This window comes from Gekko japonicus, unplaced genomic scaffold (genome assembly GCF_001447785.1).
Source record: "Gekko japonicus isolate JY-2015 unplaced genomic scaffold, Gekko_japonicus_V1.1 scaffold23, whole genome shotgun sequence".
NCBI lineage: Eukaryota > Metazoa > Chordata > Lepidosauria > Squamata > Gekkonidae > Gekko > Gekko japonicus.
The window spans coordinates 497,328-517,161 of NW_015163094.1; the positions used below are offsets into that span (position 1 = coordinate 497,328).

The following is a 19,834-nucleotide window of genomic DNA, read 5'->3' on the forward strand; positions in this document are numbered from 1 at the left end:
AGTCTATCTTCCAGGATCTTTAATATTAAACTAAACACTTTTAAAACACTAAATCGATGGTATCTTACGCCTGCACGCTTAAACAAGATCACTCCAAACCATACACAAAACTGCTGGAAAGGCTGTAGCCAAATAGGCGATTTCCTGCACTGTTGGTGGACCGGTCCACGCATTCAAACATTCTGGTCCCAAATCCTGGCACAAATTGCTACCATCATAGGTTACGACTTACCTGTACTCCCTGAGACGGTTCTGCTGGATGTACTCCCGGAAACCTGTGAAAGGAAAACACAAAAGATATTAATTTAAACTCTACTCGCAATAGCTAGAATAACCATCGCACAGAAATGGAAAGAAAAAACCATCCCACACATATCCAGCTGGCAAAACAAATTATGGGAACACTTTATCTATGGAAAAATGACCTGCCAACAAACACAAGGGAATGCTAAAATATTTCAGGCAGTTTGGTTCCCAGTGGTCCAATATCTTGCAGAAGGTGAAATTATCCCAAGAAATGAGCACCTCAAAAACTTACTGTATTTTTGAAATAGATTATACACTTATGATATTGAAACTGACAGAAGGTATGATTCTGTTGTAAATTATGTTACTTCCACAGTAATTATGTAGATCATCATAGCATTATGCTTTCTTGGTATTAGACGTGTTGTTATATTTTGTTATTTTGTGTGAAAAATAAAAAAAATTGAATTGGAAAAAAAAGAAATTTGAGTGTGTACACACAGAGTATTTGTAGAAGAAACTATACCACTTTTAGATTGTGGACAATGATCTCCAAATGGTGGATCTCCAGGAACTTCTTAGCTGGGTTTCTAAGCCTCTGGTTGATGGATAGGCGCAATGGTGTACAAGGCTGAAAGAGAAGAGCTGATAGCCATAGAAATGTGAAGTTGAGGAACTGTGGCAGAGGTCTGCTTTAAATAGTTTAATAGACACTGAAGTATTAATGAAAATATTTGTGGTAATGACAGTAAAATTACTTTTATGAGAGGCAGATTTCATACAACAAAGCTTAAGGGAAACCTTTAATTCAAAGTATTTTGAGTGATGATTAAGTTTGCATGAGAGTGTTCACTTTAATTCTTTATGGAGAGCCAGGTTGGTGTAGTGGTTAAGTGCGAGGACTCTAATCTGGGAGAACCGGGTTTGATTCCCCACTCCTCCACTTGCACCTGCTGGATGACCTTGGGCAAGCCGTAGTTCTGACAAGAGCTATTCTTGAAAAAGAGCAGTTTCTGTCAAGAGCTCTCTCAGCCCCACCTACCTCACAGGCAGTGTTCTCTCTAAGCTGAGTTAGTGTGAGCTAGCTCACAGTTTTTAGCCTCTGGCTCACACATTTTTGTCTTTGCTCAGGAAGGATGGCTACAGAGCAAACTAGTTGATGCAGTAGCCAAATCGCTCGCTCACAACTTTAATGCCAGTAGCTCACAAAGTAGAATTTTTGCTCACAAGACTCCGTAGCGTAGAGGGAACATTGCTCACAGGGTCTCTGTTGTGGGGAGGGGAAGGGAAAGGAGTTTGTAAGCCGCTCTGAGACTCCTTTGGGTAGTGAAGGGCAGGGTATAAATCCAATCTCTTCTTCTTCTTCTTCTTCTTCTTCTTCTTCTTCTTCTTCTTCTTCTTCTTCTTCTTCTTCTTCTTCTTCTTCTTCTTCTTCTTCTTCTTCTTCTGTGTTGTCTACATGTTGTCTACAGGTACAATGAATAAATGACTTTGGGCCTAGATCCCAGGCTTCATGTGTTGGACTAAGTTCACTGCCTTCCAGTTTAGGACATGCATTTTGCATATGTTAAGGGGTAGATGGGAGTGCACAAGTACATAGCACTTTTGAGAGGGGGATATTGTGAATGCAGTGAACTACCATATAAAAACTATAACTTTGGGGAGTCCTTTTGAATTTTGCTTTCTGTTAACATTCAGAGTAATCTAAAATTGCCTTTTCAGAGCAAGTTTTTCTAACTTGCCACCAACAGGTCTACTTGGGGATGTAGGATGTCCTTTCACATTGTAAGAAGGATAACCAATACCACCTAAATATTATTACCTCTGAACTTACGGTTCATAAGCAATGAGCTCATAGACATCTCCTAGAGAAAAACTAGTAATTTTCCTCAGATAAGAGGGGGGAATTGCCTCCCCAATGTCATCCAGATATAATGTCTGCAGAAGAAACCTGGGAAATATAGCACCAGGGTTGCCATCCTCCATGTCGGTCCTGGAGTTCTCCAAGTATTACAGTGATTTCTGCCCCAAATTAACATCTGTGTGAATTACATTGAGCCTTTATACCCTGTATTTCTAACAACAATGGCAGTAGAAGCAGTTTACAAGGGTTTTTATTCCATTTTAGACAACTAGAGTAACAAGAAAAGACAAGAAAAGATGGGCTGCCACAAGTGCAAGCTGCTTCTTTTCCTCCCTGCAGTGCTGTCAGAGGAGTGGGACATAAAACTAACAAAATTTCCCTCAGATTCCACACCCCAGACCATGGCTGCTTTGATTACTGCCTCTCCAGGGACAACCAGCCCCACCCCCCCAAAAAATATTGCTCCCTCAGAGTAGTGGTTGAGTGATAATTGCAGGGCATGGCTTTTCCTCTCTCAGGAGGACACAGTTCTTAAAGACCCTCCAGTTGTTTCTGTCTTTTCCTGCTACTTCCAGAGCACTGGGGGAAAGGGAAGGAGAAAGCTGACAAAAGTCCCTTCCCCAGACAGTCTGTTGCTGCTGTGGAGTCTGTTCCTACAGTATTGCATGGTAAGCAAGCAGTAAGCATGGTAAGCAAGGAGAGTCTGTACAGTGCTCAAATTCTAAGGGTTGTCTGCTGTGGTGAGTCCCCTTAACTGTTTTGGAAGGCTCCAGGAGAGGCCAGAATTTGCCCCTCCCTGTCTGTTTAGGAACACTGCATGAATCTTTCCACTATATCTTTCTGTGGCTGTGTGCCTGGTTGAGGAGATTAGTTTGGCCTCTAGTTTGGTATTGCTTTGTTTACTATTTACTATTTTACTATTTTCAAGTCAACCCAAGTTATGATCCCAGATAGCAACTCGCTTTCATCAGCTTCCTGACTACCCACCCACCCACTGCACATGCACTTGCTTTAGTCAGATACAGCCTCCTATTAGTCTCTCTTGCTATGTTACAAGAATCTGAACTGCCTCTGAGTTTACTACATGCACTGGCTTCTGGAGCTTTCTAGACTGGTATAAAGTATTTCACTAACTTTTTAAAACATCCTTTTTGTCTTGGGTATTGTCAGTATTCAGAAGAGCCGCACTTTAAGCAATGTACATTCTGGATTTGGTAAGTAGCAGGGACAAGGAAAAGGAGTCTTGGGAGAAGGGCAGTCAAGTGTCCATGAGGAATTACATAGAGCAAGAATAGAACTGGACTGTAGGCACTATCAGGGGTAGGATAGAACATCATCCACACCCTAGCTGTCTCTAGGGATTGGCAGGATAATGGGTTACAGCCCTGTAAAACTTGTTTCCTCTCAGTGGGCAGAGAATAGGTTTTATTGGCCAAGGGAGGTTTTCTTAGTGGGGAGAGAACAGATTTCATTGGCCAAGGGGAGTTTGCTATGCTGTGCCTTCTACTCTATATCTCAGTTGTTACCCTTCACTTTGTTGGTGACTCTGTTGGATGATCTCATCATGGCGGTGGGTATTTCCCTTTCTGAATCCCACCTTTCACAAGCAAAGGGGGTTATTACTGTGGGTATACTTGCTTTTTTCATAATTAAATGCATTCTATATGAAAAATTAGGACACCACCCTGTAGGAGTAGAACTGGGGGGATGCAGTTTGTGAGGACCAGTGAGAGGAACTCAGATTGAGGCAAGTCAGAAGGGTAGGGCTAATGGATGCTGTTAAGGGCTAGGAGCTTGGACTCTAATTTGGGAGAACTGGGTTTGATTTTACCTCATAATCAAGCACTGATCCTGTAATCATAAATGAACAAGGCTATGGTGCTTTGTTTGAAAAGGAAATTATGCAATGGAACAAATGTAGATGATAAAAATAAGATGTCAAATAAGATGTCACATGTGTGCCATAAGAAGGACTCATTATGTAAATATAACAGCTAACTATGGAAAGCTAAATAAGTGCTCAGTTAGTGTTGAAGAAATCTGTTCAACTTCAGTAATATTTTGGAAGTGAACTTCTCTTAAACTTCCACAGCTTCTCAACATGTAGCTCTGCTTTTCTTTAAGCTGTAGTTTATTTTGAAGGAGAGAAATCTTTAATGTCTTTGAATTGCAGAGTTTTTCCTCAACTGTATTTTGTGCTCTCTTCCTTCAGGACCATGAAGAGAAACAAGACATTTTAAAGCACAATTGCTTCTTTTAATACAGAAGGAAAGCAAACGAGAGCAATTTGGTATTTGAAATGGAAGGGACAGATTGCTTATATGTTGCAGATGTGCCTTTTACATAAGGTTCCCATTTCCCCTAAGGTACACGTGACTTGGAGAAATCTGCCTTGAGTAGAGTTTAATTTGAACTGGCAGGCTCTATCATTATTTCAGAGGGAAAGCAATCTCTTAGAACCTGAAGAGCACCATCGAAACGGTTGAAACACAAACTCAGACATTTAATTAATGTAAAGGCGAGGGGAAATCCAGCATTGTATTCCAGCCTTATTGTATAAGGAAAAGCTTTGGGTGCCAGTGATATTGCTATTGAGAGTCTAATAGTCATTTTTCCAATATAAGTTTGAAGGAATAGAAAGAAACCAGATATACCATTAACCTATTTAGAAAAATAAAATACCAAAACATAATTTTAAAGTCCTGTTCCTAGTGTATGTCACTTCTCACTTTCATTTCCAGGGGAACAAATAAACAAGTTGGTAGGTGGGTGGCTAGAATATATTACTATGATTTTCTTCAACTACAGTGGGGATATAAAAACATTTGTACCCCTTCTTTCCTCTCAGTGTGCCAAAGGCAGGTTACAATACAGAATGATGTAACTGCAATAGCTTTATGTTGAATTTGGAACCAAGCTCCCTACTAGTATTCTGAAGAGGCAATGTAGAGAGCAAGTTTGGTGTGATGGTTAGGAGCTTGGACTCTAATCTGGGAGAACTGGGTTTGATTCCCTATTCCTCCACATGCAGCTGCTGGTGTGACCACATGTTCTCTCAAAGCTGTTCTCTCACAAGCAGTTCTTGAAAGAGCTCTCTCAGCCCCACCTACCTCACAGGGTATTTGTTGTGGGGAGGGGAAGGGAAAGGGATTGTAAGCCGCTCTGAGACGCCTTTGGGTAGTGAAGGGCGGGATATAAATCCAATCTCCTCTTCTTCTTCTTAAACAAATAAATACATAATGCATTGCCTAGACCCTTAACACTGCCCATTTCCTGTCATGCACACATATTATTCAGCCATCTTACACAGGTTGAAGTAGATCCTCAACTCTGCGTTTTAGCATTGCGCTGCATACAGGATTGTCATGGTATGCTGCTAGATCTGTGAGCATTTGTACTGATCTTTCAAATGACCTTGATACTTTTTTTGATTACCTGAAGCAATAGCTACTCACAGTTTGGCTGTGTATAAGTTGTGAATTACAGAGTATAGGAAGAATTACAGAGAATGCAGGGATACCAGTAAAGCATCAATTGTATCTGAAAGGAGAAGTTTTTTTCTTTCCCAGACTACATCTCCTCCAACAAATGTACTTTCTGTCTGTTTTACACACGCTTCCGTGCCCTACGCACTATAGAATTATTCCTTTGCTAAAAAGGTTTGCTGTTCCCCTAAAAAGGTAATCCTTGGTAACAGTGTTATACTTTTTCTTTATTTTCTGGCACTTCGTTCAATAAACTGGCCAAGGACAAATATTAAACATTTGAGTTGAGCGTATTCTGATCCAGATGATGAATAGAATATCATGAACTGTTAGTATGGTGGGCGCAAATGAGAAAGCTGCTTTTTTCAGTACAGTATCATAGTGACTATTATTATAGTTTACAAATAGCATTCCTGTAACGGAATGACTGGGCTGCTGTAATTTGAAAATATTTCATGAATGTCTTCTTGAAGCATGAACAGAGGACATGGCCTGCAATTTACCATGGCTTCAGTGTGTTTACAGCTGTTTACACAAGTTTGGGGTATTTCATTCATTTTAGTGCTACAGACTCCCTCATGGATCACTGTCATGTCGTGGCGAGGGGGCTTGTGTGGTTCTATGAGGCTGTGGGCTATGCCATGGAGGGCCACCCAAGACGGACAGGCCACAGCAGAGAACTCAGACCAAGCGTGATCCCCTGGAGAAGGAAATGGCAACCCACTCCAGTATTTTTGCCAAGAAAACCCCATGGACAGTATCAAAAAGCTAAAAGATATGATGCCGGAAGATGAGCCCCTCAGGTCGGAAGGTGTCCAATATGCTACTGGGGAAGAGCAGAGGGCAAGTACAAGTAACCCCAGAAAGAGTGAAGCGGCTGGGCCAAAGCCGAAAGGACCCTCAGTTGTGGATGTGTCTGATGGTGAAAGGAAAGTCCAATGCTGCAAAGAACAATACTACATAGGAACCTGGAATGTAAGATCTATGAATCAAGGTAAGCCTGACGTGGTCAAAAATGAGATGGCAAGACTGAACATCGATATCCTAGGAATCAGTGAACTAAAGTGGACAGGAATGGGCGAATTTAACTCAGAAGACCATTATATCTACTACTGTGGCCAGGAATCTCGTAGAAAAAATGGTGTGGCCTTTATAGTCAACAAGAGAGTGCAAAAGGCAGTACTGGGATACAATCTCAAAAATGACAGAATGATTTCTGTCCGATTCCAAGGCAAACCATTCAACATCACAGTAATCCAAGTCTATGCCCCAACCACTGATGCAGAAGAGGCTGAAGTGGACCGGTTCTATGAAGACCTACAACACCTCCTAGAACTAACACCAAAAAATGATGTCCTCATCATCATAGGGGACTGGAATGCTAAAGTAGGAAGTGAAAAGGTAACTGGAATAACAGACAAGTTTGGCCTTGGAAAGCAAAATGAAGCAGGGCAAAGGTTAACAGAGTTTTGTCAAGAGAACACACTGGTCATAGCGAACACCCTTTTCCAACAACCTAAGAGGCGACTCTACACATGGACATCACCAGATGGGCAACACCGAAATCAGATTGACTATATAATTTGCAGTCAAAGATGGAGAAGCTCTATCCAGTCAGTAAAAACAAGACCTGGAGCTGACTGTGGTTCAGATCATGAGCTACTCATTGCAAAATTCAGACTTAAACTGAAGAAAATCGGGAAAACCATGAGGCCATTCAGGTTTGACCTAGATCACATCCCTGATGAATATACAGTAGAGGTGAAGAATAGATTCAAGGGTCTGGATTTGATAGATAGAGTGCCTGAAGAACTATGGACAGAGGTTCGTGACATCGTACAGGAGGCAGCAATCACCACCATCCCAAAGAAAAAGAAATGTAAGAAAGCAAAGTGGCTTTCTGATGAGGCTTTACAAATAGCAGAGGAAAGAAGGAAAGCGAAAGGCGAAAAGGAAAGATTTACCCAACTGAATGCGAAGAGTCGGACTCAACTGTGTGACTGAACAACAAAGTGCTACAGAATGGTCTGAATGTGCATCTGATTATCCATGGGACACTCCAGACTAGGGATGTGCACTTGAAAAGAAATCAGTAATTTTCAGATTTGGATTTCAGGAATGGGTTCCATACTGGTATTCCAAATCAGTTAGATTTCAGTTTAGGTTGTTTTTCTAGAATTTTGACAATTTTCTGGGTCCATTATTTCTGAGGGAGGGGGCTCTTTCTGAGAGGCTGAAGTGGCAAATGACACCAACATTGCAGGGAACCCAGTTCTGCCTGTCCATTAAAAATATCCAAAGTTTCAAGCAAATTGAATTACAGGGTCCAATTTTATGGCCCCCTAAACAAGGTGTGCCCCTAGCCTTCCTACTTGTCTCTATTGTTAACTATGGGAAACAAAATTCCATGTTTTCTCTAGGGTAAAAAAAGCCAATAGCCAAACACACAACAGCAACAACTGGACAAAAGCCTTCAGATGCAAACAGAACCAGCAAGCTCAACAGAACCATCATCAAAACAGAGAATCCCAACAGACCTACAGGCCATTATGGCAAACCCAACACAACCAACATCCAACCAGAGAGGTGAAGCGAAACTAGTTTAAGCAAGGATGCTGTTGCAAGCCCATAAGAACCAATGTCAAACCACAGAAGTCAAGCAGAACCCATGGCCAATGTAGCAAGCCCTACAGAATCAATCTCAAACCAGAGAATCCAAACCAACCTGGCAAGGCAGTACCAAGGCAGCCAGCCAAATCTGGCAAGGCATTGACACAGACACACACACATGCTAATGGCCCTCTCCCAAGGAAGGCCTCGGAAAGTGAGAGGGAGGGGTTTGATGCTTCCACATTATCCTTTCTCTGAATTCTTCAGCCAGTGCTATCACTGGCTCATAGGAGGAGCAGCAGCTGCCCTTCATCACTGCTCTTTCTGCCCCCCCCCCCACCACAATACAACAGTAGTACAACATGCATGAACTTCATTTGAAGTGCTTCTGTGGTTTCTGCTTGTTTTAACAGAAATACTTGTCTGTTTTCCTAACATCTCTTGTTCAAATTATATTTGATTTTTCTTTTCTATATGAGAGTAGCAAGAACATTTTCCACCATATTTATTAATTTTCTGTACAGAATTGTGCAAAGAGTTGCTGAACCCCACCAAGATCCACCATACCACACAGCAGCAAGGGGTCAGTTGAGGTTATTTTTTCTTTTTTCTTTTTTTTTAGAACAGACTAAGGATGCAGGCACAAGCATGTGCTCACTTCGCTCACTCTCAAAGTCCAGAATTGACTTAGTTGAAGAACAGCAAGTTGACCTTGATAAAGACCAGTTGTTCAACCCTCCAGGGGAGCAAATGTGAACAGCGCAAGCTGGCAGTGTTGTCCATGTGAGAAAAAACATGTTCATTCTGCATGCCCATTGGAGGGCACAAGATGAGCCTTTGAGCCATAAAAGAGAAGGCTGGCCAGACTGTCTCTTCCCTGGCCCAGTAGTTCAGCAGATTAGTGGCATACAACTCATAGGGCACAGATAAATAGTCCCTCACCATTGCATTTACTGAAGCCTGGCTCATGTGCCTCACCTTTCCACTGCCTCCTTGATTGCCTTGATCACCATGGCCATCCCGGGAGTGGCAGTGGGGGCTGAGAAAGGGTGGCAGGAGGAGAGCAGCAAAGCGGCTTTACCCCTCCTCCCCCTCCTCCTCCTCCTCTCCTTGAGGCAACGTGCTCCTCTTAGCCTGCAGACACCACACCCACCGAGAAAGTTCGTCCTTCCAGTGAATTAGCTGGTCGGCACAGTTGGCAAGCTAATGGGTCACACATGGTCACCAGCATGTAGACCTTCTGCTTGGTGAGAGGTTGCAGTCTCAGTGCACCAGTGTATACACTAGGAAGAATGTCTGTGTGTCTGGTCCAGAAAGGTGGTCATCTTCCCCAGAAGCATTCAGATCAAGGGAATGATGTGATCCAGAACTGCCTTGTCAAACAGCAGAACATTAGTGCACACCATAAAGGTCTTAACATCTCCACTGCTGAGGAGGGAGTAAGCTACTCCTTACTGCTGAGTGGTCTCTCCCCTGCACAATGGATGCCTCCAAAGCCTCTTTGTCCAGAGTGCTCTTCTGCTCCACCAGACACTCAGTCATGATGCAGGTGGAGTTCCAGAGTGTTCTGGCATGCCTTTTAGCACCTGCTTCTGGTGCTGCATGAGAACTGACTTGTGATATTCTAGCAGGTCTGGATCAGACCGTGGAACTCACAGGTCACAGCATCCAATCTGGGATTCTGTGCAGAATTCCAATGCAGGACATCCTTCTTCACCAGGTGCAGGATGTGGGCCACTCTGTGAATGCACTCCAGGCTCACAGTCTCTGGTGCTGCCCTAATATTTGCACCACCATCAGTCACCAAGTAGCCCATGGAGACATTCCTGCCTACCCATACCACTAACTTCTTCTAAATGGTGGCAGAGATATTGGCTGCCTTGTGTACCTCATCTAGTACCTCATCATGGAACAAAGCCTGGCAACAACTGGCTGGACAGACCCTCTTACCCAATCTAGCACTGGGTGCCCCACTCCTACCCAGAATGTCCTTGGGTTGCCAAAAATGTGCAGTCAACACGATGTACATGGGCTGCCACTGAGGGCAGGTACAAATGTCTGATGTGAGGTGCATGGCTCTCCCACAGGCATGTGACAACTGTGCCTTCACATGGTTCCTAGCAGCCCTGAACACTATGGTCCTGCGCCATGTAAGCAGAGATCGTGTGCCAGGGTGAAGCATCTTGGAGCAGCTTACAAAACCCAGCTTACTCAACAATAGAAAACAGCTGCCTGTCTAGAGCGATCATCTTATGAATGAGGCAAGTAACTGTCTGCCCTGCCTGCTTCTGCCCACCCCTTGGTATCCTAGTGTCAGCTGCACCAAAATTTCCATCAGAGATTCTTGGCATCCCTTCCCTACAGGTGACTTGGAAGGCAGAATAACAAAGTGGGTTGTGGAGCAACTCCCCTTTTGGCTGTCTATCAGCCTCTCTCTTTCCCACAAAGCAACAATAAGGTGGTTCTTCAAATGGTTCCTGAGCCCAGTCATTGAGACATGACCCAGATCTTTCCTTTGACTGAAACAGGGATCTTCCTTCCTCTGGAAATTCATACCATGGAGGAACAGAAGCACCTATGCTGACTAGCAGCTGTGGGCACCCCTGGAGCCAACCTCCTATTAGGGGCATACCTAATCCCTCGCCTACGGTTGTTGTTAAAACCTAACCAGAAAATTTCTTGAGAACTTGCTGCAAAAAATAATTTAAAAAACCAACAACACAGGAATACCTCCAAACTCCATGAAACCACTCCCCCAAAAACACACCACAGAAAGATCTTTAAAACATCTATAGATGAACCATCATAAAACCAGAACCAGAAATCTAAAAGAAGAGAATCCAACAAAATAGCACAGCCTTTTTATAACCATATTAAAAGAGTACAAAACAAAACCCAAGAAAGGTATTTTTAACAAGAACCAGAAAGAAAGCAAAAGTTCCCCCACACACACACACTACAAGCCACCAGAGGCAAAAACGAACAACCCCCCCCCAAAAAAAACCTTGAAATAATGTTTTAAATAATATTTTAAAACAAAGACCACTGCGGGTGAACTAGTCTCAAAGATATTCTTACACAGAATAAGATCTTCCCAGGGAAGCGGCATAAATAATCCAAAGCACAAACAGACCAGAGCAGTAGAAGCACACAGCACTCCAAAAAATCTCACCCTGAAATGGAGTCAAACTGCATCAAGGCCTGCTTTTTATCCTCTTTGCCCATGTTCAGAGAGCCATGGAGGGCTGTAAGAGAATCATCATGACTCAGTGGCCAGCGATTCCAACCCCCCCCCCCCCCCAATGTCTGATCCAGTTGCCTGGGAGATCTGTCTCCCATTGCTCAGGAAACTGGTTAAATGGAAGAAAAACAGGCCTGGGAGTCTTAAATGCCAGTTCTGGATATTTCTCAAAATATTCAGGAGGACCCAATGACCAGTATTCTAAGCATCTCAAATATTGCTCCAAATACCCAGATATATACAAGGTGTTTTTTTGTAAGGTGTTTTTTTAAATATATGCTTGACCCGGAAATATCTGAATGCACGTTCCTACTCCCAACATTGAAGAGAATGGAGGCATCCCTTCTTTTAGTAATTCATCCTCCAAAGTACATACCTGAACCACTGAATGGGAATGAGGGCATTGATTACAGTGATTTTTTTTTACAAATAGTTCTATAACGGTTTGTGCCTTGGGATGGGAATGGAAGCACCAGAATGGCAATTCAGATTACAAAAGTAGATTCAGCAATATTTTCCCTGCTGTCGCAAATACTTTATCCTGTTCTATGACAGCAGCGAAGAAACATAGCAAACACTGTGTGTGCGTGTATATTGTAATCACTAAAGCTATTTAGCATGGCTAACATTTTTATAACCTTCTGGTTAGAAGCAAAGCTGTTAACAATCTGACAAAATTATTGAATGGATTTGTGTGAAGGAGAATACCATCTGAAAAGGGAAATGTGTAAAGGGATGAAAGAGAAAACATCAAAAGTCAGAGGAAGGTGGTAAGGAGGTATTAAGATGTCGGGTTGTTAAAAGGAAAAGGAGAGTTTATGTTCTCTTGATGGGGTAAGATGGCATGAAAGATGATATCATCTCTGCTGGATATAACACTGCAGTATTACTTCAGTCCTATAGCGGAGAAGTAACGTTGGTTGCATACTTAATGATGCTGTTGAAAATCACCCTGAAAGTCATGTGTGAGCAATTCTGCAGTAGCTTGACATTATCTTTACAATATGGATTTTTGTCATCGGCCATATAGCTTGATCTTTATGGGAGTCAGTAATTTACCGCATGTCTAATCTGAGCTCTTGCCCGTCATTAATTTGATTAAGCAAACTAGCAGCTCTTGTCATTTCCTAGAATTCAAAGTGAAACGTTGTTCAACAGCTAAATATTTTAGCATTAAGAATCTTATGTTTAGTACATATGTAGTGGCAAATTATAAAATAATTAATTCATCCTTTTGTGTGTGACAAGAAGACCTTTCTAAAAGAACAGGAAGCCAGTTATAAAAGTCAGGAAGAGAATGTATTTCTACATTAGACTCTCAACTCTGTTGTGCTTAGGGCTATGATAGTTAATACATACCAATAAAAGTCAGTAGTACATCTGCTTATAACACACTTTTCTGAAACACTGAATTAGTTAATAAATCCTGAGAAACCGGTTAGTGTCAGTATTAAATACTAGACTTAGTTAAGAGCCAGCAGCAAAGCTCTGATCATAAGATCCAAGTTGGAGTGGAGCTAAATGAATGCACTTCTTACGTGTCACAATAGTGTTTTAGGAAGTGATATCTGAATTGATCAACTGGTGTGAAGTTGGTTTCTCACTAAGATGCTTCTGTGTTTGCTTTCTAGCAACTGCCACCTCCACTACCAAGCAAAACACCACCACCACCTCCTCCAAAGACTACTCGGAAGCAAACTTCTGTGGACTCTGGGATTGTCCAGTGACTCGAGAAAGGATACCTCCAAAGACTAAGCTATAAAGTTTATTTTTTCCAAAAGATTTTTAAAGATGTACACTGTGTTTACACTGTTCAACACCTGCAGCATCTAACATTTAGTGCAATAGTTCACACTTTCAGAGTGATATCATTTCCAAGTAAGGTTGCAGGATTATGGACATCTCCACTCCCCTCCCCCCAGCTTTCCATATGGCAACATATTATTTACCTTTTTTAAAATTTTTAAATGGTTCCATGACTTCTAGAATCTTGGACTATTTACAGTAAAGGAGTAGCATCACACAGGATCAAAGAATAGGTCACTCCTCCACTGCATTGACACAAATAAGCCTTATGAAATAAATTGACCGAATGCCAGGAGTTCGATTTTAGTATCATGATTTTGTAATCTTTGGTGTTGAGGAATTAGTAAAATAAAAACATTTGTGAATACATCTATAATTGTGCTGGGCTGCCATTAATGCTGGCCTTTCATTGGCTGATTGCTCTTTAAAGTTGAATTATAACTGAATGTGATCCAGCCAACAACAGCTGCACATGGTTTGGCTTGTATTTTAGCATATTTTAGGCTCCTGAGCAGGCATTAATTTATGAGGAATGCAAATACAGAAGTACTGATAATCTTAAAGTAAAAAAATAGGAATGGGGAAACATAACATTTTACATGGGGTTGATTACAGTTGTGTCATTCTGTACAGACATTTTGTATATATGATAGGTCTTAACAGTGTGTTTAATTTCATTATGCCTGCTTTTTAATAATGGTGCGATGTAACACAAATGTGTTACAACCTTTTAAACTTTGGTAACTGCTGAAAATGTATAAATGGCTAACTTTTATGCTATTTCCACTAATAGAATTCTGAAAATATTGGATAATTATGAGGAAAACCAGAAAACTAATTTTTTAAAAAAACAAAACATTGTCACTGTACTTGTTTTTTTACCATCAACAAACTTTGTAACTTTAACAATAGATTGAATATTTCACTGACTCCAGAAATAAAGAGTTATTTTAAAATACTCCTGTCTCTAATAAAATGAAGTTGGTTCTTCATTGCCTCCACAGTCGGAATGAAGAGATGGACATCACTATGGATTTAACAAGGGGCACTTTATTAATTATTTATAATCAAACAACTGGCAAGGGGCTGCTAAAATGTACTGAGGAATATGACTGGTGTCAAACTCCTGACCACCTTCATTTCCTTCTGGGCGATGCACCTTCCCCGATCTCGAGCCACCCAATATAGCTCTCAACCAGCGGCTTGGCATACTTAGGAGAACCCCCTAGCCCACCACCCCAGAAGCCACATGGCCTACTAAGATAGGCCGGGCCAGATTGTTCTAAAATCACCCCTTCCCGGCTTTGAGCCACTAAGGTCCGAAAGCCGTTCTTGGAGGACCCTTTAATTCCTTTATAACAATGCCCAGGTGCTCACCATTTTCAACTTCCTGATCGTGCTACCCTGCCTACCACAAAGTGACCATCCTATTTAACAAACAGCGGCCCCTCATAGCCAGTTTCCCAACACCTCCATCATCAGTGCAAGGTAGGCAAAAAACACCCCTCCTTCTGAAGCCAAATTGAAAAAGGGGTGAAAAATTCCTACCTGGCCCCATTAAAAGGCAACCAGTTGAAACCTGCACTAAGAACTGCTGGGTCAGAGGTTGGGAGCCAAGCCTAAATAAGCTGGCTCCACCCCCTGCCTGGTGCCGCACTTCTCATGGTGCTGTTGCCCTTCTCTTCATGCCTCACGAGGAGGCAAATCAGCCCCCTCCCGCCAGCGTGGGCTTGACGGGAGTTGGGGCTCGCATAATAAAAAAATGTAACCAAGTAGATACGACGATTATGCAGACAGATTGGGCAATCCCCCTAAATACTAATATCTAAATTTTCAATCCACTCAATTGCAGCTGGGGAGTGTGTAACCAGCCTGCTGGGCTCTGAACCGGGGCTGGTCTTTCCTGAGAGAGAGAGACACCCCAAAACCACCTCTGAACCTCTACAAGCAGTGCACTCATAAAGCCAGGCTTGGCTTAAACAGTGGCTTTTGCTGGGAGGCTAGGAGAACCACATCCTGCAAGTTACAGCGGGGCAGGGTGGGGGAGGGGCCCGGCTGAGCTCTCGTCCTCCTCGGCAGCCTTTCTGTGCGCGCCTCCGCTGTACTGGCCTCCCCCCTTCCCCAGGCGGCTTTTCTCACCGGGCGCCGGTCATGCTTTTCGCGCCACGAGTTGCTCGCTCCCCCGCTTTTCTTGACGGGGTTAGTCTGCCTCACTGTGTGCACCCAGTCCCGTGGCTGGCAGGCTGGCCGGCAAAGGGTTGCACTGGGTGGGGTGGGGCCGCATCGACTGAACTTCAGGCACCCCCTAGCAGTCTCCCTGGGGAAGCGGCGTCGCTGGGGGGTATGGGGGCGGGCAGCCAGGCCACACCCCAGGCAGGCGAGGGCGAGGGCGGGCTGTCCTCCGGCGGATGTGGCAGAAAGGCCAGAGACGGAGGGCACAGCAGCCCGTGCGCCTGTAAGCCGGTAAGCCAACTGTCGGCCCAGCGGCGGGGACGGTGCCCGAGGGATGATCGATGTCATTTCAGAAACATAACAGAAAGATCTCTTTCCTGGTTGTAGGGATTGAGCTAGGACGTCGCCACTAGTCAGGCAGGCAGTCTGGAGGGAAGGTGGCAGGGGGTCTAGCCCGATCGCCTCAGACCTCGGAAGCTAAGCCGGGTCGGAATACTGGGGAAGGGAGACCAGCAAGGCAGGCGGTGCGCCAAGCGATTCCATGGCAAACCACCTCTGCTTCTCCCTGCCGCCTCCCAAGGCCACGCCCCGGGATGATGCCCGCTTCCCCTCCGCCCGGCTTCTTCTGTATGGCGGGGCGCCAGTCGGCCCTCCGCCACGGGACACAAGTTCCCGACCTCCGTCGCTCTGCCGGGACCTGCCCCAGCCCCAGGGGGATTCTCATCCCTCTGTGCTCGCTTCAGCACCAGGCGCCGCACCCGCCACAGGGGGCTTCTGCTGAGGGACTTCCCCTCCTCCCAACCTGCCCCCAGCTGCCAGGTTCCGGCTGTCTTCAGGCCGTCCTGGGAGGTTGGCATCTGCGCTCGCCTAGAGCACAGGACAACCTCGGGCCGGCCCTGCCTGCACTGAAATAGGGCAGGAAGGTGGACTGAGCATGACGAAGGACTGCAAAGGCAGAGGGCGGGAGCTGAGCCTGAATAGGGCTGGCACCGTTCTTCCTCCTCACGAAGTGGCAAATCAGCCCACTCCCGCCAGCGCAAACTCGGTGGGAGTTGGGGCTCGTATTACTATAAAATGTTTTAAATTAATTATAAGGTGGTTTGGGCTTCATCTGTCACATATCTTGATATATAATTGAAAAGACAGTGGTTCATTTTAAACATAATGTAAGACCCTGGTTTATTTGACTTTGTGAAACCAAGAACTGGTTCACACATAAATATTGGATTCATTGCCTTCATTCTTTCCTCAGAGAGACCTGGGTGGTATCCTACACTGCAGTGAGGGCTGTGCCCAGGGGTCATTTAATAGAAAAAGAGGTGCAGGAGCTCATTATTTGCATATGCCACACACCCCTGACATCACCGGAAGTGTGTCAGAAGGCAACACCCACCGCTCAGGCTCCACTGGACTGTTTTGGATTGCTAGCTATTGGGGGGGGCATGCAGACCTGTCCTCGCAGAGGAGGGAGAGCTTGTACCTGGAGCATGGCATCCAGTGTCACACAACACCTGACTTTGCAACTAGGAAGTAAACCCTTCCTCTCAGGCTTGAGTAGACAGTGTCCAGATTAAATCCTTGCATAGCCAGAGAAAATGTCTCAGATAGAAAGGTATAGAGAGCAACTGCCAGGCAAAGTATAGAGTATTGAGTTAGATGGAAAAAGAGTTGGTTTTATACCCTGTTCTTCGCTACGTGAAGAAGTCTTGGAACGGCTTACAATCACCTTCCCTTCTTCTCCCCACAGCCCCAAAGTCTAAATAGAGTATCAGTTTCCACAGGCAGCACACTTCCGAGTACCCAGTGCTGGAGATGGTAACCGGGGAAGCCCTCCACAATTGTGCCTTCTGTTTCATCTTTTCAGAGGTTCTAGCAAGCTACCTTTGGAAACAGAATATTATATATGTGATAAATTTCAGCAAATCAAATCTTAGGGTTTTTGTTTTTTTTAAGAAAACAGTTTTATAGTTCTCTCCCAGCAACCTAGAATTCTGTGATGACCAACACATTCTCTGTTATTCTGTAGTTCAACTATGTCTCCCACACCCCCAATATTCATTGTGCTGAACTGCGGTATAATCTAAATTAGAAAACAAATCATTTTTCACTTCTTACCAGATACTACCAGGATATAAATTATCCTGCATACAGAAGATACACAAAGAGACACCAAACTGAATGAGGGTCTTTTAATATCATCAACTTTCAGCATTAGTATACCACATTTTATCTGCAAGGTCCAGTTGCCCTGACATTTCAATTTCCTTTCATTCCAATTTTATATATATATTTTGTGGGTTGAAACTAAATTTTGGGCTTACAATTGCCATTTCTCTGGTGATACGGGGGGAGTAGAGCTTTGGGAATAAATAGCCTTTCATAAATGGAAGCTACAATAATAGAGTAGCTATTCTACTTGCGATAGCATTGATGGTGGGTTTTAACTTTTTCCTAGTGTTGCAAAAAGCTCACAGGAATGAAAACCTCAACAGGTACACTCAAATAATTGCTTTAAATGAGATTTGCCCACTAACAGAAAAATTCATTTTTTTTCTGAAGCAACTTTTCTTAATAGTTCCGAAATAAAATATATCCTTATTCTAATATGCATTTCCTACTGTGCTCAGCACATGAAATATGCTGATGGTGTGGGCTTTAGACTGATATGCCAGAGTCTGTGGCTTGGACTAGCCCTTATATACCTGTGGTGGCTCACATAATTGTATTTCTGTTAAGGGTCATATTAAGAATGGCTCACAGCGTCATCAAAAGTTGATATTTGGCACAAATGCATGGTATTTTATTTGTGCGAGTGTACTGCATACTATGGCTTCAGAAACAAAGATGACATTTACATGTACCCAGATGTACACATAAACACATGAAGCTGCCTTATACTGAATGAGACCATTGATCCATTTAGGTCAGTATTGTCCACTCAGACTGGCAGCAGCTCTCCATGCTCTCCAGCAGTGGTCTTTCACATCACTTAATACCTGGTCCTTTCAACTGGAGATTCCAGGGCTTCCACCTTGGACCTTCGGTGTTAGCAGTCAGACCCCTCCCGCAGATGGGCAGTTTGAGACAAAACGCCCCTCTTTAAATATCAACCCCAAATCATATATGCCCTGCACTGCCTGGCCTAGAAATAAACAAAATGGAGCTGGTACAAACAAACTGGACACTGGCCAGAGGCAAGCCTGGGAAAAATATTTTGGAAAGTGAACCAGAATAGCTGACTCACTAACGACTCTCCTCCCCACCTTAAAAAGAGATACTTCATCTAAACAATGGGTTTCCTCTGAAAACCTCCCCTCACCTTGACTTAATGCCCATCCACACCCAGTCACACCTTCCATCATGCATTCACACCCATTACTGCTATTCATCCAACCCAGTATTCAAAGATCATCAAGGAACAGTAACACTTTTAATTTACATGGAGCAATCTCATCAAGCACCATTAGGGCCCCTCAGGCAAAACTATCACAAGTTTCCCAAATCCAATCAAGTTATTATTTTAGGGGCGAACACATCAGACCGCTCCTGGGAGAACTTTTCTTATAACTGGACACACTCTGCCCCATGGTAGTATGTGGATGTTTTCAGCGCTAAACATCTCACCCCCACATCTGTACGGGCTGCCTCCTTGTCTCTGGGAAATGTTGGCCATTTCCTTCGCTGCCTTCCATGGACCTTGCTCTCCAAGACTTGGTAAATATCACCTTCTCCAAATCACTTTCCCTGCTACTCCCTTTTATTTATTTATTCCCCATGTGCTTTGTGTGTATGTATTTGCTCTTTTATTCTTTCTATAATAAAACATCTTTCCAGTTGTACTCCAGCCTGTTTATTTTGAGAGTTCTCTAAGGGAACAATCCCCGTAAACATTGGTGGAGATCCCAAGCTACCCACCCCCACTTGTCTCCAATTACACTAATTCCCCACAATTAATTACAAGACTCCCATTTGGGTAACATCTGCATGCCAAGCATTTGCCCTATCATTGAGCCACAGCCACTCATTCTTCTGATAACCCCCACCACCAAAAAAGCCCCCAACACTTCAACATAACAGACTGTCTTACATTCACAACAAATTAGCTCACAGCAGTGAACATGGAACCCTGATTCCAGTTTCATGCTGAAAGAGGTGGAAGTGTCTTTTCCATCCCCAATGATTGTCCGCACACATGAACACCCTAGTAGATTGCACACATTGTATACTGTTAGAAGGCAACTTAGATATGTCTGATTGTTCTTCAAGAAAACTGCACTTTCCTGTCATTATGAATGTGTATTTGCTGGTGCAGTCGTACATTCGTACAGTACTTATTACCTAAGTGCCTCTTGGAGCTCCTTGCCTTCAAATGCTTTTTGTGTGTGAAATCTTCGAAAACTCGACACATGC

The 19,834-nt window shown here is 43.6% G+C and overlaps 1 protein-coding gene across 1 annotated transcript in view; it reads left to right on the forward strand.

The window, feature by feature from the left end:
• The window catches only part of LOC107106402 (dedicator of cytokinesis protein 1), a 288,943-nt gene extending 274,948 nt beyond the window's left edge, over positions 1–13,995 (forward strand). The window contains exon 26 of the mRNA XM_015406534.1: positions 13,078–13,995. Coding sequence (XP_015262020.1) covers positions 13,078–13,173 — 96 coding nt within the window. The 3' untranslated portion in view covers positions 13,174–13,995. The remainder of the gene's footprint in view (positions 1–13,077) is intronic.
• The last annotated feature ends 5,839 nt before the right edge of the window (positions 13,996–19,834 follow it).